The sequence below is a fragment of the Protopterus annectens genome, chromosome 12.part0 (assembly GCF_019279795.1).
Source record: "Protopterus annectens isolate FY-2018-M chromosome 12.part0, PAN1.0, whole genome shotgun sequence".
Lineage (NCBI taxonomy): Eukaryota > Metazoa > Chordata > Ceratodontiformes > Protopteridae > Protopterus > Protopterus annectens.
Genome location: NC_056746.1, coordinates 185,021,605 through 185,038,328, shown reverse-complemented (window position 1 = coordinate 185,038,328; position 16,724 = coordinate 185,021,605). Strand labels below are relative to the sequence as shown.

The 16,724-nt window shown below is 41.0% G+C and overlaps 1 protein-coding gene across 1 annotated transcript in view; it reads left to right on the top strand.

The window, feature by feature from the left end:
- LOC122816149 (hexosaminidase D-like) overlaps positions 1 to 16,724 on the top strand; it is a 922,622-nt gene that overhangs the window by 25,583 nt on the left and 880,315 nt on the right. The window contains exon 2 of the mRNA XM_044088904.1: positions 11,669 to 11,918. Coding sequence (XP_043944839.1) covers positions 11,669 to 11,918 — 250 coding nt within the window. The remainder of the gene's footprint in view (positions 1 to 11,668; positions 11,919 to 16,724) is intronic.

The window sequence follows — 16,724 nt, the reverse complement described above, 5'->3', positions numbered from 1 at the left end:
AGGTTGAACTTGAGGCTTTGAATGCTATTAAACTGTTACCGTTACGTTTATTAAAACCGGACAATGGAGGGGGGGGTTGGTTTTAATGGATTTAGACCTTTACAATGAAAAAATGAGAAAGGTGTTGGAGGGCGAGACTTGTATGTCATCTAGTATGAATTGAATGTTGCTTATAAACATATTAGTAGTTATTTGAATGATTTGTTTTTGGAAGGAACAATAGATTTAAATACCTTAAATTATCTGTGATTTCACCAAAAATCCCTTCTTTATTTGGTTTGCCTAAACTCCATAAGAGTATTGTGGACCCCCCTATGAGAATCCTGGTTAATGCCAGGTCTTCTATAACTTACGCTAGTGCAATGTTGGTCAATAATATCTTAAAGAAGTACATAAATAGGGAGAACCAAATTTGTAAAGATCTGTGGGCTTTTTTGGCTGCCATTAACAATTTTCCGTTTCAGGAAACTATTACGTTTTTAACAATTGATGTCACTGACTTGTACTTCTCAATACCTCACAGTATTGGAAATGAATGGGTGGTGGAAAGAATGTTGCACTATGGGGCTGCGAGTAATGAAGTGAGGTTGGTCCAGGAACTTTTGGACGTCCTATTAACTAATAATTTTGTGATGTTCGGTAATGAGATACACCTACAAAAGGTGGGTATGGCTATGGGTTCCCCATGCGGAGCAAGTTTCTCCAATCTAGTGATGGCCCGGTGGGAGGACCGTACTTATTCAATGTACTGGAGACCTTAGCCAAGGTAAAGTTCTACACTAGGTTCTTGGGACGATATCTTCATCATGTTTGATGGAGATGTGACAGAGTTGAATAATTTCATAGACCAGATGAATACCAGTACCACGTTTTTGAAATTCACACGCAAAGTGGCTGTCGATAAAATAGTTTATTTAGATGTGGAACTATCTAAAGATTTTGTCAGCAGGCAATATGTAGCTGGAATCCACAGTAAGGAAACACTATACGAGTGCTCATCCATATCAGCAGAAAAAAAATGTTGTTAAGGGCCAATTGGTTTGTGCTGCTCGTATAGTGACAGATGAGGAGGTGTTTCTTGAGGAATGAGGTATTGAGAGGTATGTTCTCTAGAAGAGGATATCCAGAGAGTTTGTTGGTTGACATAATTGAAGAAGTTCAATATAAAAGAAGAATAGGAACATATAAACCAATTTTAGCTAGAGAGTTTCAGGTCCATGGGGGGGGGGGGGGGGGGTGACTAGTGATGTAGTAGTCGACCAGGACATTTGTTCGAGTATAATGACTTGAACTGATGTGGAGATATCTAGATTCACTATGAGCTTCATTACACCCTTCAGTTTAGAAGCAGATAAAATAAAATCGATCTTGCGAAGGAATTGGAGCTTGTTTACTTGTGAAATGGATTTAACAGACAAGTTAGGTGACACACCTATAGTTGTATACAAAAAAGGAAGAAATTTAAAAAGCATAATGGAGACGAGTAGGACAACTTTACATCGTACAGAGGGGAATTTTAAGTGTGAGGCTTGTAGCTTTTGCAGGTATATAACCTCTGGAACTACGTTTTCCATTAATAGTAAGGTGTACAGGGTCAAGGGGAGGTACAACTGTATGTCTAAATCTGTCGTCTATTTGGCCACCTGTCAGTTTTGTTCCGCATTTTATGTGGACAAGACCGACAGGAAGCTGAAAGACAGAATCTATGAGCATGTGTATAATATAAGGAAAAAGAAAGTCAAAAATGCCTTGGCTAGGCATTGTAATGAGTACCCCTCTCACTCTTTTGTTCTTAGGGTTTTAGATCAAATTGTTCCTGACATTAAGGGTGGCCCTTACCAATTACTTTTGGAGCGGCAAGAGCTGATTTGGCAGTTGAAACTCCATTCATATAGAACTCCAGGTTTAAATGAAAAGGTATCTATGGCATGTATTTTGAAGTTGAGAAGTTTGATACGTTAGGATGTGTTCATGGTCAATAGTATGTTGTAATAAAAAAGGACGTGGTTATGTTTATTTTTACCTCGTCGCTTCTTTTTTATGTTCTTCACCATGGAATATGTGAAATCAATTTTTATTTATCAATTTTTTAATGTATCTTGTAACAACATGTACATTTTTTTTAGTGTTTGAGTGTTATTAGGTTATACAGATTCTAAATGACTTTATTATTTATGTTATTTGTTTGGGATGGTCCACTGTATATGCTTAGTTTTGTTTTTAAATGTTTACGATTAGATTTTTTTGTAGAATGTATAGTTTTTTAGGTAAATAGTTTTGTACTTTAATTAGACTTAATAATGATTTAGAACACATGAACAATTAGTGCTATTTAAGCTGTGTTTGGTCTTTTTGCTTTTTGTCTGATGAGGTTTGGCTATTCATCTGAACGAAAAGCTTAATTAAATAAGTTGTGGGCTTCACAATTTACTTCTTGTTTTGAGCTTATTCCCTGGTGTGCTGGTGTTTTTTTTTTTTGTTTGCCTTTTCAGTAGTTTGGTGTTGTGGATAAGAACTGTACCAAGCCTAACAAGAAGGGTTCCTTTCCCATAAAGGATACCCCCCTAACATATGACTATGCAGTGACTTGGTACCCATCATCCCCCGGTTCCTCTCTGGATGCCCTGTCTCAAACGTTAGCTCTCAACAAGATGGCCTGTGTGTCAGTGGTTTCCGGCAAATGGGTACTCAACATCAGTGGCAGAGATTACATGTGGCAGTGGAACGAACATCTATCTTGGTTCGGGGAGAGGGGTTCCCCCTCACCCACTGTACTGGACTTTGTTATTCCCTGCTATACTCTGGCATATGCTGGACCTGAGTGTTGTAGAGCCGGTATCTGCTTCGGAGAGAATGAAAGGTTTCTATTCCAGAATTTTCCTCATCTCCAAAAAATAGCTGTTGTGGAGACTGGTGTTGGACCTTTCTTTCCTGAATGCCTTTGTCAAGGTCACCAAGTTCAAGATGCTCACTATGTAGATAGTGCTTCCTCTTCTGCCGGACTACTCTTCATGGTGACCCTGGTCTTGAAGGATGCGTATTTTCATATCCACACTATTTGCTTCAGGAGATATTTGAGATTTGTTGTGTTTGGTGCGCAGTATCAGTTCTCTGCATTGCCCTTTGGGCTATCCACTCTGCCTCGAGTGTTTATGAAGTCCCTTGCTCCGGTAGTAGCTCACTGCTTGACTCTAGGCAGTCTCATTTTTCCTTACATGGACGATTTGCTGATCTCTGCAGAATCTGTTTCTAGGTGTTTGAAATCGCTAGAGAAGGTCTTGACCTTATTCTCCCAGGTTAGTTTCAAGTTGAACCTTTGGAAGCAGTGCCCAACACCCTCACATAGACTCATCTTCATTGGGTTCCTAATCGACACCGACAAAAGAATAGCTTTTCTTCCTAAAGACAAGATCTTGTCCAACCAGATGGTGATGTTTCAGGAATTCTCCAGGATGAACATTGCCTCAACAGGAGAATTCCTAAATATTCTAGGCTGATGTCATTCATGATTCCCATTATACCACTAGCTTATCTCCACATGAGGAAAATTCAATGGTATGTACAAAATTGTTGGACCCAGCACTTACATTATCTGGAATTCCAGTTGCTGCTGCTGGACTTCATCAGATGAGAGCTACAGTGGTGGAGAACACAGTTGTGTATCAGTCCAGGACTTCCCTTCTTCCCACCTGTCCTGGATCAATCTGTCCAGACAGATTTGCCTGCCTTTGGATGGGGAGCTGTGTCAATGGGAGCGCAAGTGCCGCCACTTGGAGGCTCAAGAATGCATGGAAGCACATTAGTTTCAAAGAAATTTTGGGCAGTGATCCATGCTTTGAAAGTCTGGATCCTGTGGTTATGGACAGCACCACAAACAAGGTGGTACATTGTCATACCTTCTCTATCATTTGATAGTGATGGCCTGGAAGTTGGCTTTGCATTCTCGTGTCAGAGCAAAACATTGTGACAAAAGATTAAAGCAGATCCTGGGCAGACCCACACGAGTGGAAGCTCAAGGCAGTGGTGCTCCATGATTTAGCCCACATGTGGGGACTGCTGTAAATAGATTTGAACAAATCAGATAGCTGGAGAAATTATGTTCCAGACATCCTTGTAGCCGTGGTTGGGAGTTCAGATACATTCTCATTCCATTGGATGAGGAAGTTCCTCTATGCATTTCTACCCTTTCCAGTGATTCTCAAGGTACTTCTGAAGATTCAGAAAGAAATGCCGGGGATCATCGTGGTGACCCCCTATTGGCCCAGGCATTCTTGGTTCTCCCTTGTAATGGCATTGGCTAAGAGCAGTTACCACATGCTTCCTCGCACTCTGCATTTGCTCACACAGTCTCAGGGGTGACTGGTTCACACAAGTTTGGAGTAACTACAATTGACAACCTTAATGATTCCGTCTTGACTCTGTTTAGGTACTTGTTTCATGAGGGTATGCAGCAGGTGTTAAAGGAGGCCAGAAAACTTGCTACTACAAAATCTTATGTTTACAAATGGATGAGGTTTTTTAAGTGGTCCCTAAACATGAGCAGAGGGTCGGTTGAGGTTAACTTTCTTCTAGTCTTGAAATATTTCGGTTAGCTACTTCAGGGTGGCGTAGATATGCATCCCTTAAGATGCATTTAGCGGCCATCAATTTTTGTCTACAAATGGATCACCCTCTTTCTTCTTCACTTTTGATAAAACAGTTCATGAAAGGAGTACTGCATAAGAGACCCCTTTGCAAACAAATTTCACCTTTGTTGGGACATCAACTATATCCTGGAAATATTGACCTTATCATTTTTGAACCTGCCACTCAGGCTGATCTGAAGCTGTTAATGAGGAAAACTGTTTGTTATTACTCTGACATATGCTAGGCAAGTCTCTGAGTTGCATGCTCTCATGGTGTCACAGACTTGTGTTATTTTCCATATGGAAACTAGCCACTAACCCCTCTTTCATGCCAAAAGTGGTCTCAGAATTTACTCTGACTGTCAACCTCCGTGTGTTAATCTCAAAACCTAAAAATAAGGGAGAAAGGATAATTCATGTATTGGATGTGCACTGACAGCTCAGGTCCTACCTTGACAAAAAAAAAACTTCAGGAAGGCTGAAAGGCTTTTCATTTCCTACACAGGGGGCAAAGAAGGTCAACTTGTCTCTGAGTAAGTCACTGTCCATTGGTTGTCCTCTAGTAGCGTTTTTTTTTTTGTTACGTTCAGCATGGCAAGGCAAATCCAGGCAAGGTGAAGGCACATTCCACCAGTGCCTTTTCCTCTTCAGTGGCATATTGGAAAAAATTGGGATCTAGAACTATTATAGAGGCAGCAAATTGGTCCTCTGTCCATACCTTTATGAAGCACTACAAGTAGGGTAACTTTTCTAGATCCAGACCAGGCTTCACTATGACCATTCTGCAAGGGCTGTTGGACCCTTATCCTTCCGCCTCCCAGGTTGTTGGGTAAGTTTTGGGAATCTACTGGAATGCCAATAAGACATTTTGTTTGTTGAATATAGTACAGTTTTGCAGGTTCTACTTGTCTGTAACAGTAAATGTTCATAGAACACACTACCTTACTGGCAGTACCCACCTACCATCCCCCATTTTGGATGTACATAGTTCTGGTTGCTGTAGAGTGTTGCTCAGAGGTCTTTATTTTTGTGTGTGTATGATTTTTGGTTGTGAACAGGAAGTGTTCACAAAGCTTGTGTTTCCATCTTCTCTTCTGTTGGACTCTAGAAAACTGAAGGAGTCCTGTCTGTGACTGTGCAAAGCAGTCTCTGTACTGAGAGGTGATTGGTCCATCACTCATGTAGAGAGGCAGTGGGAGGGACTGTGTGCTTTGGTAGGCTACCAGCGGAGGGCAGCAGGGGCACCATTACTCTTAATGCCAGCAAAGCAGTGTGTTCTACGAGCATCTGCTGTTACAGGCAAGGAGAACTTATGCAACTGCACTTTCTGTAATAAATGATAAAATAATTGAAGTAATTAGGAGGAAGGCTCCACAGTTACATGGATATCCCTTAAACCCTTTGCTTTTACAAAAGCGGTTTAATAGGGATAATAAAAGGAGAAAAAGAAATAAGCTAAGTTAATACAGAAGGCAAAGTAGCTAAGGTAGTAGTATTTGCTGATGATACAACAGTTTACCTGGAATGAGGAATCTCTGAGATAATCAAACTTCTGTGCTGTCATTTATCAAAAGAAAACAATAAACTGTAACAAAACTGAAATATTTATATGTGTAATGAAAATACAGATTGTGGACGTAAGACATCAAGATAATACGTAAAATATTGGGTCTATCCTGAATCATCGATGTCATAGTACATTGATAGTCTGTGTATTGAACACCAAACCATCAAAAACAACTGGCTTCTTTCAAGTCTGTCAAACAACCTAAATGATCAAAAATGAGGCATACAGCAGTTTTTGCAGGGTCCCATTCACGTTATCAAACTTTTACAAGTTTGAACGTCATATGGTCGAAACTTTAAGGGAAGCTTTCCCTTTCCTGCAATTTGGTGCAATCTCGGAGTTGGTATATTTAAGTAGTGTGGGGGGTGCAGGCTGGCTTGCCCCCCTGCTTACAACCTTCAGGTAAGTTTTTTTTTTTTTTTTTTTTTATTATGTTGTCAAACTTTTAAAGTTCGAACATATGGTGTCGACCATATGGTGTTCAAACTTTTAAAAGTTTGACAACGTGTAGACCAGTTTTTTTTTTTTTTTTTACTGCACCCACCCTAGGGGAGTCAGCCCCCCATATCCTCTGGTGAGTCAGCCTTATTTCATTTTCCGTAAGGATAGGATTTAATTAAGAACTAATCCTTCTTTTATGCCTAAAGTGCTATCGGAAGTTTGCTTTGAGCCAAGCTAACCATCTCCCTGTCTTCTTTCCAGAATCTAAGTGAGAAAGGATTCTTTATGCTCTGGATGTCCACAGGCAACTCTGATTTTATCTTGACAGAATAAAAACTTTGAGAAACTCTGATTTCTTATGAAGATAAGAAAAAAGGATAACCTGTGCCAAAGCAGACTATCGCCAAATGGTTGTCTCATGCTGTTACCCTTGTTATGTACTCTCCACAATAAGGCAGTTTGAGGCAGGGTCAAGGCTAGCTCTTACTAGGTCCTTAGCTTTATTCGGATTCTAGAAGTACTCTAGAAACAGCAACTTGGCCCTCTCTCTACATATATTTACAAAGTGCTGCAAACTAGATTACTTTTCGAGGTCTACAGCAGGCTTTGTATAAGCTATTTTAGTCTACCCATAAAGCCGTGGCTACTGCAGCATTGATCAAATGATGACCACAGTACATTTGTATAATAGCAGTAGATTTTTGAGTGATCACTGCTGCAGTAGCCTCCCCCTCCCTCCATCCCCATTATTTTTGTATGTTTTGTTACCAGACTGAAGACTTTTATGGTTGTTTTCCTAGCATTGACCTCTTTCAGGACTCTAGTTTCCTCTCTCAGTTGTCATGAAAGCTCTGAAGAGCTTGGCATCCAAACCACTCATTTTATTCAGCTCTGCTTGAGCTGGTTATGGTTTGGACACATGGAAGGTGCCCTTAAGCTTTGGAAACTGGCTGGAAGTTGATCCTTAACAGGATATAACCCTTATATGTAAGGCTAATGCAGCAATGATCATTAAAACATCTAATGTTATGGTAATACTAACGACCATGGACTGTTTCTGTGATTAATTCTTCAGCTTTATCCTTCTCATTTGCACTGTCCCAGTTTTGAAGAAGAAGTGGAAGTCAGCTATATTTCTGTAAACTGAAGAAGCCTCCAGATCACTAAGTATTTTCTCCCCTGGATTGACTTGCTGGGTTTCTGAGGATGACTAACTCTGTGGCAGTCACTGTTCTGGCTGTCTTATTGAACCACTTATGAGATGCTGCTTTACTGAATCAGCCTAGTTTGGAGAGCCATTGTCCTGGACCTGTAGCTTATAAATGTGGTCAAAGATGACCAGGATTTAGAGCTTTAAGCTTGTTCCTCAGAAATTGCACTGATGAATGACTAAACCGCTTTCATAGACCACTTGAAACAGGCGCAGGCAGTACTGTTAAAGAGAACAGTTGAGTATGTTCCTGCTGTGGAGGTATGCAAAAGGATTTATTTTTGCCTTTTTTGTTGTGTATACGTTTATCCTGTGCTGGATCTCAGCAGCCACATCTGCTACATTGAATTCCAGATGGTGACTTTTCAAGAATTATGCTGCTGCTGCAGGGTGCGTTGATCATGCTTTGAGTATAATGGATGCCTTTGGCACATAACTGTCTGAGCTTCACACAGGAGGTTCCTTTGTTTCACTCGAGGTAGTATGTTGTTGTATGGCATCTCCACTATGTTCGGACAACCTACCAAGATGATAGTAGTAAGGGGTCTTGCAAGACAGGGAACTTTGTGTTTCCATAGGTGAATTACTGTCTCTGGGTGGCACTGTAGATGTATGGTCTTGTAGCATCCTTGACTTCCCTTGTTACTAGCCCTAGGGCTCTTTGTAAACAGAGAGAAGCATTGCCTAGTTCCAACTGACTGGATGGCTTTCTCCAGTTTGGTGGTATTTGTCTGTTCTTGTCCATAGAAATTGTCCAGGAGGTATGGTCCTTCATAGCCAAGGTGAATATGCAGTGGTTAGGCCAATTTCAGACCTTCTTGTACCTTTTGGGCTTGATAGTGGTTATAATCTTCTTGGTTCTGTTCACACACTTGTGGTGCAGATGTTTCACTGGATAGAGAGGTGTCGGGCTACAAATCCATCATGCCTTATAATACCTTCTTTTAGTTCCAATAAATAATCCCAGAAGCCAGGCTGTAGTGAAACAGACTTGTTTGTTATCCGACAAGTGGGCAGGTAAGTGCTTTTTCCATCAGTAAAAAAGATTTCATCAAAATGAAACAATATAATACTTTTATTTGACCATAATGTGTTAATAAAAATGCATAATTTAAATATGTAAAAATAATTTGATAACTATAATAACAACTCTTTTCAAACGGGACTGTGTCCATTGCTCCTTTATTGAAAATGAGAGTAGCCAAACTTTGAATAAATATAGATTTGTTGTTATAGTTATCAAACTGTTTTTTTAGATATTTAAATTAAGCATTTTTAACAGTACATTATGATTAAATAAATCATTATATTGTTATGCATGTTGTGTCTCATTATTGATTTTATTAATATTGTAGACATTCTATTTGTCCCTTTAATTTTTCAATTGTTAGTAAATTATTCATGATGTACATCATTTAAATGTATTATTTAAACTCCTTGGCTTGTTCTTTTGGCTAGTTCTGATGAAGTCCTTTTTACTGCTGGATGAAAGCACTTAACTGCCTACTTGTTGGATAATAAATTTCACTGCAGCCTGCAACCTGTCTTTCGGGATTATTTACTCCAAGTTTGGATTCCTTGTATTTTTGCAGTATTGTTCATGCCACTCTGGATACCTTCTTTTAGTGTCAGACCTTGTCAGTGTGGTCTAGATTGTTTTGTTTGAGAAAATATCTAGAGGTTAATATTGCTTTCTGACATTTCCTTTTTTGATGTTGCTATGTAGCTATAACCTTTGTAACTGACTTCTTGAAAATGACTGTATATTTTTGTAAAAACCCTGATGCCTCAACATTAGAAATTAACTATGAACTAACTTTTAAATATTGTGCTATACTTTACATATGTGTTAACTGTGGAGCTTTTCTCCCTGGGCCTCTCTTGAAAAAGGGCGACAACTCAGTTGGATTAACCCGGTCAACAAATGTCTAATAAATAAATTCTTGTGGACTTTTCTTTTCTGTACTGAATTATTTTCATATGCTGATGGACACTTTCTTATTATGTTTGGGTAACTCACACAGACTCCCTTTTATCTGAACAAGCAAGGAATGTCACTCACACAGACTCCCTTTTATCTGAACAAGCAAGGAGTGTCACATAAACCAGTTTGTTTCTCTAACGCTAAGGGTTCTGGAAGGAGAGCTGAGATTAAAGCCCCTCTTGTTCAGTTCAGAGAACTATGTCATGATTAGGTCATGGTGTGGTATGTGAACAACCATGGAAGGAATATTCACATACTCCCTGAGAGATAATCAGTGCAGGTCTGGTACTGGGCCACAAAGTGGGGATTTGACTTGCAGTTTTTAAGTGAATGATGACCAGTTTTCTGAATTACCTTGTCTTGGAACTGATTCAGGAATCCTTTCTTGTCAGAGTGTTCCAGATGATGGGTACTCCAGAGAGAGGACCACAGTGAAAACGCAGTTCTTCTTTTCTGCTTGCTTCAGTAGTATAAGAGGGAGTTAATGGTGGATGTGCTGTCCTCCTTGGCAGGGAGGTTTGCTGTATGCAGTTCCACTGCACCCCCCATTCCATGCCTTATTACTAAATTTGGGAAGAAAGACCAAAACTCATTCTTCTTGCTGTGTGTTTGCAAAAAAGAATGTGGTTTCCTGGTTTTCAAGTCCCTGGCAGTACATGATACTATCCTAGTTCAAGTCAAAAAGTCACATCTTAAAAGTTCTGCTAGATCTTCCTCATGGCCAGGCTTGCCATTTATATCCCTTGATCCCACTGGCCCTCCCAACGGGAGTGTTTGAGAAGGTTGGAGCTGGCTGGAGGACTTCCAGTTGTCAGACATACTGTGATAAGTGGTAAAGTATCCTCCATTTGGGCAGAAAAGTATTTCATAAGGCCTCAGTTGTTTGTCTTGCAGGTGATCCTGACTTGAAAGTTATACTATGGTCAAGTGCATATTTCAGAAATCTCTGGATACTTTGAACTTAAGAAAGACAGAATTATGGCTTAGCATCACTTGGTTAATTATTTCCTTAATGGGATTTTTTTTTTAAATTGTATATTTGCTGTCTTGCCTGCCAACCATCAACGATCCATTCTTTAGGAGCTGTGATACAGTCAGCCAGCAAAGGTTTTGTGGTTAGGGCTCTAACTTCACAGCCTGAGTGCCCAAAGCAGTATGTAGACTTTTCTGTATCCTTCCCTGAAACGCATCTACTCCAACACATGTGCCTATAAGAGCTGCCTTCACTGGCATGGAACATCCAGCCCACATCCCCTGGTCATGTAGCCATTGTTATTGTGCAAGCCTCCACTTGCATGGCAGCAGTTTGCTGGACTGTGGCCATTAGTTCTGTGTCTCATGGATGGGTGAGCAGGCGTAAGCCACTCCCTGGTATCCTCCTGTGTGTTTGGACTTTCCATCACCTGAGCTGCTAGTCAAACTCTGGTTGTCTTCGTTTGCAGTCAGGGTTTCATTAATGTATGTTGCACAGACAGACAATTCCTTAATGAGATTCTTCATCTTCAGTCTTATCTGAGGAATCCTTGTTTGCCTTGGGACTTGAACTTTATGACTGTTAGATTTGTTTTCTGTCTATTAGAACCTATTGATTTACCAGCTTTAAATTCGTCTCGAAGAAGATGTTCTTGGTGCCCTTCACTTCTGTTCCCCATGCTGGAGGCCGTTATCCGTAAGTTATACTATTTGGTCTTTCACAAACATCATGTGCCTCTTGGAACTAATTAACATTTTCTCTTCAGAGTGGCTTTGGATATTGTACATTTTTGTCATCTAGGTAAAGCCATCTGGCACTAAGTGGTTAAGTGGTATAATGTTAATATTATCACTATTTTTTTCCAAAGTGCCAAACAGAGATATTCAAATGACTTGAACTCATTTTGGGAGGAGAAGAAAAGTTTGGAATCCCATTACCAAGTCATGAGAGGACCTGAAGAACATGCAGCAAAACTAGAGCTCCCGCAAGGTAATGGTATGAACCAGGGCAGGCATTCAGAAGATGATCAGACTTCCAAGGATTTCATCAAAACAGAGATGAGGCTGGTCCATTTGGATCTGAAGGGAGCAGCACCAAAGGTTACATATTTGGAAAAGGTACTGTACTCAAAAGTCCTTCAAAACTATGTACTTTAACTGCAGTGCGAAATGAGTAATGTCTGCTAAACAAAAGTCCAAAGTATTAACTGTTTTTTGTGTGTTTGTGTATGACTGCCTGAGTGTGTTTGTGTGTAATTTGGGTAAGAGGGTACAGGTAAGAGTACAAGTGCTGAACATTTGCCTTATGCCATTGTAGGGGCATTTAATAGTAGTACTAGGGCATTTGTTATCACATATGTAGGCATCTCTGAGATGGTTATTAAAACTGGCGTAGAAATACAGTGCATGTTTTAAAATTGTACACTGTATTTACAGTGTTTTATTCACATTCGTAACATTATTGACTTTTAAATGTGCTCACACCAAGGTGTGAGACAGCCTTTTTTCTTGTTGTTTGATAAAGATGGAATCAAAGTTTGTCTCTCATAAGATTTATGCATGTGATGTGATATGAATGTGAAGAAAATGAAAACGCTGTCATCTGTGTTAGCATGTCCAGCAGGAAATTTGTGTATATTCTCAGATTAACTTGTATGCCAGCATGTCTAACTGTGAAATGTAAGTTTTTAAAATGTTGAGTACCTCCCTGCTTATACAAAATGTTTAAAGAATCTGTCAGTGTTTTGGTGCATTTCTAATTGCACGTTTGTGAAGGAGATTCTAAAGTACAAACTATTTGTAGAGAATCAACTGAACATTAGGTGATGTCATTAGAATGTTCCTGGTTGCTAGGTGATTATTTGAACAGCTGATTGACAGGAACATATTTTTTCCGAACAGCTGACTATTATTTTTTTAAATAAGACAGTTGAGACTGTTAAGTTGAGCAGTTTGTAGAGAGAAGCAGCTAATGAAGAGTTGCATTCAGTTACAGTGCTGTGCAGAAGATACCCGGAAAAGGACTCACCAGAACTGTAAGCCTGCCTTTGCCTTGCTGTTGTGTTTTATAGGATCATAGGATGTTACTAGGCTATTGGCCCGGAGGCCCTTATTAGCCTAGCCAAGTCAGCACCCAAAGCCCCTGTCCAGCAGGGACACAGGTGGAATCCCAGGGGTGTATTTTCTGTTTCCCATCCAGTTATCCAGGTTACGCTTAAAAAGGGATAATGAGGTACTCTGCTTGACATGGAGAAGGAGTCTTTTCCACAGATGGGGGGAGTCTGTGGGACACAAATTTGTCCCCCCAACAAGTCCTAGTGATATCACAGACCATTTTGAGTTTGTGCTTACAGGTTGCTCATGTGGAGCTTGACTTGCGGATATGCAGCAATCCCATCAAGGTGGGGTCTGGGATTGCTTTGTATGCCAGACAGAGGCCACCTCCGAGGAGTCTGTATGAAACTCAGTAGAGGGACAGGGCTTTTAGCCTCTCTGTGTAGGGTAGATGTTTGAGGCCCTGGATTCTCCTGATGAAGAGCCTCTGTGGTCTCTCCAGCTGCTGCATGTGCTTTACAAGGTACATGCCGAAGGGGAAGTTGTACTCAATAATTGACCTTATAAGGGAAGAATATAGGGATGTTATGACCTCTTTGTCGCTGGATGAGATACCTTTAGTTATGAGGTGGGCTATGTAGAAAGCTTTCCGTACAATGGAAGCAACATGGTGGTCAAAAGTCAGGTTACTATCAACCTGGGTGCCCAAATCCCTCACTACTGATTTGTACTTAAGATGTTGTTATTAATGTGATAATATGTGGGGACGTCACTCTCCCCAAAGGGGATGATGATGTAGTTTTTGGCATTCAGCTTGAGGCCATGTTTCTGGCACCAGTCATTTGTTTGGGTGAGACCTTTTGGAGGATGTCCACATCACTTGGGGAATTGATGACTGCGCCCAGCTTGCAGTCATCTGCAAACTTGGTCAGCCATAGCCCACTGGTTTTGGCCTGCACCTCAGAGAAGTATATCCCGAATAACAGAGGCCCCAAGACCGATCCATGGGGTACACCACTCATTACGGGTCTACTGCTTGAGGTGGCTTCCCCTATTTTGATTAGGTGGGTTCTGTCAGTGAGCCAGTTTGCTACCCATCTGATAACATATGGATTGATGCCTAGTTGAGAGAGTTTATGTACTGTGCCCGAGTGGGGAATAGTGTCGAAGGCTTTGGCCAGGTCAAGGTAGGTGGTGTGCACAGTCTTCCCCTCATCCATGGCATTGGTGACTGTCTCAAAGAAGTCGATCAGATTTAACAGACATGACCTCCCCTTGACAAAGCCAAACTGTGTGGGATCGAGTGTTTGGAGGTTGCCAGTGTCCATGTTAATCCGTGCCATGGCCTTGCATATCTGGCTAGTTGGGGCTGATGGGCCTATAATTTCCTGGATCGGTGGATGCTCCACCTTTGTGTAAAGGGATGACAGTGGCTGTCCTCCACTCAGCTGGGACAAAGATGGTACTCAGGCCTAATGGTGCTGCAGGTTCATGCCTGAGTTCATGTAGGATGCAATTTGGGATGATATCAGGTCCCATGGAGGCTATATTTTTTGCCTTTGAGAGGGGCAGTGATACCCTGTTCCCTAGAGATAAGGGATCGGGGGCAGGTACTGGGGATGTCCTGATTTACTGATGGTGGGGGAACAGAGGGGAGAAGTTTTTGCTGAATCTGTCAGCCAGTAGATTGGCTATATCTGCAGCATTTGTGTATGGGTGTCCTTGACCACCAGTTCTGAACAGATCTGGGTGCTTCCTTTGAGACTGTAGATATATGTGAAGAAGGTCTTATGATTGTCTCTAGTAGATGTGGACAATCTGGACTTGAAGTTGGCTTTAGAGGATTTCACTAGTGCTCTTATTTGCTTGTTCAGGCTAAGGAGAGATTGCTTCCAATTGGCTGCCTGCTCCTTCTTGGCCGTGGACAGCAATTTTTTCCTTTTGTTATATAGTTTCTTTATTGCAGATGTCCACCAGACAGGTTTACTCTTCTTTGCGGAGGATGATTTTGTCCTGTCAGGTATTCCTGATTCCATGCATCTGTATAAATGCTTGTAAAGTTCTTTGATGTAGATTTGGACATTGGTGCCAGTTCCTACAGTGGTGGAGGAGGCTGTAAAGCTATTTATACCATCTCTCAGGAGGCTGTAATCAGCTTTGGGGAAGTTTTTTTTCTTTGACCCTAGCTAGAGGGGGGTCAGGGGAGATGGTGACTTTGAAAGTGACCCCTTTATGGTCTGATCTTTCCAGGGAGGATGATACCGTAGGGGTGCTACAGTGGTTATTCATGTTGGTTAATTGCTAGTCCAAGATAATATCACCTCTTGTGGGGGTATCTACTAGCTGTTCCAAGGCATTTGCATTGATAAAATCGAGGAATCTCTGGGCATTTGTGTTCTGGCATTAGTTTTTCCAATCTAAGGTTGGGTAATTAAAGTCACCCAGAATCAGGGTTAAGGGTTGAATCTTGATAGATTTAAAGAGGACCAGAATGGTGGAGTGGGCATCTTGAGTCAAATTTGTGGGCCTGTAGGTAGCTGTAATGTGAATAGGGGTCTTGTCAATGGTTAACTGCACCTGTAGTGTCTCCTGTGCGTCATGCTGTTTGACCAGCCTGGAGGTGTGTGTGTCTTTAATATATATTGAAACTCCACCTCCTTTGGCTTTGCTGCCCACATTTTGGGGTCTGAATGTATGATAGGATGAGTAATCAGGTAAGGTTGGGGTGCTCTCTGCAGCTTTGAACCAGGTTTCTGTGACTGCACAAATGTCAGCATCTTCCAGGGTTAAGAATGCTTGCAATGAATACAGTTTCATGTTTAGACTCCTGGCGTTTAGCAGCATGACCTTTAATTTGCTTTTTGTTGAAATGTGGATGTTTGTAGTATCGACCTCATGACGTTTCCTAAAAATGGCACTATGGGAGGCAAGGGCCTTTGCCAGAAGCCTGAAGCCCAAGTGAGACAGATGCAGGCCATCTCTCGCAAAGCATAGTGATTTGTCGATCATATCTTCCCAAGCTGTCAGGCACTGGATCCCCCTGGGGAGACACCAGAAACTAAGGCAGTTGTTAAAGTCAGTCATTTCCTGTTTGTACTGAGGTATCATTCTGGGTGACAGGAGAATGCTGCTTAAGGCTAGGGATATACCTGCCTGGGACACGCATTCAGCAAGCTCAATCATGTCTCTCTTCATATAGTTCAGGGAGGTACATCTCAAGTCATTCACACCAACATAGACTACGACAGAGTCATAACAGTACTTGTTGAGAGACTTGAGTGCGTGTGTGATATGCTGGATTGTGGCACCTGACAAACAACTAACCGTGACTTTTTCCTTATCCAGCCTGGTGAGAGGCACATTTGTGTGTCTCACAATTGAGTTTTCTATGACTAACATGTTGGGTTTAAGGTTAGGACTTAGTGGCTGCGAGACACTGGTGTGCGGACTATGCATGGTATGTGGTGTGGAGGGTTGTGGAGTTCTCATGTGTTTTTGCCTCTAAAGTCTCTTTTGTTTGGGTTTGTTTTTGTTGAGAACCTCCATATATATTTGGATGTGTGTTGTGTAGTTGTGGATAGTGTTTGAGGTGTAGTGATTGTGTTGACAGCCTTCTTAGTGCCAGATATACTGGCTTGTGAGGGAGAGAGAATAGACTGTAGCTTCTTTAGATCAGAGACCGTATTCTCTAGTTAGATTACAAAAGTTTAGTTATTTAGATAGAGTTTTTCTAAGATGATGGACTTCTATCCTACAGTTTAATTTTATATTTTTGGTGATTGAATTCTGGTGTTTATTGAAAGTTATTAATGTACATTCTTGTAATCATTTTACTTATTAAATGTTTCTTCATTAATTTACATTGCAGCT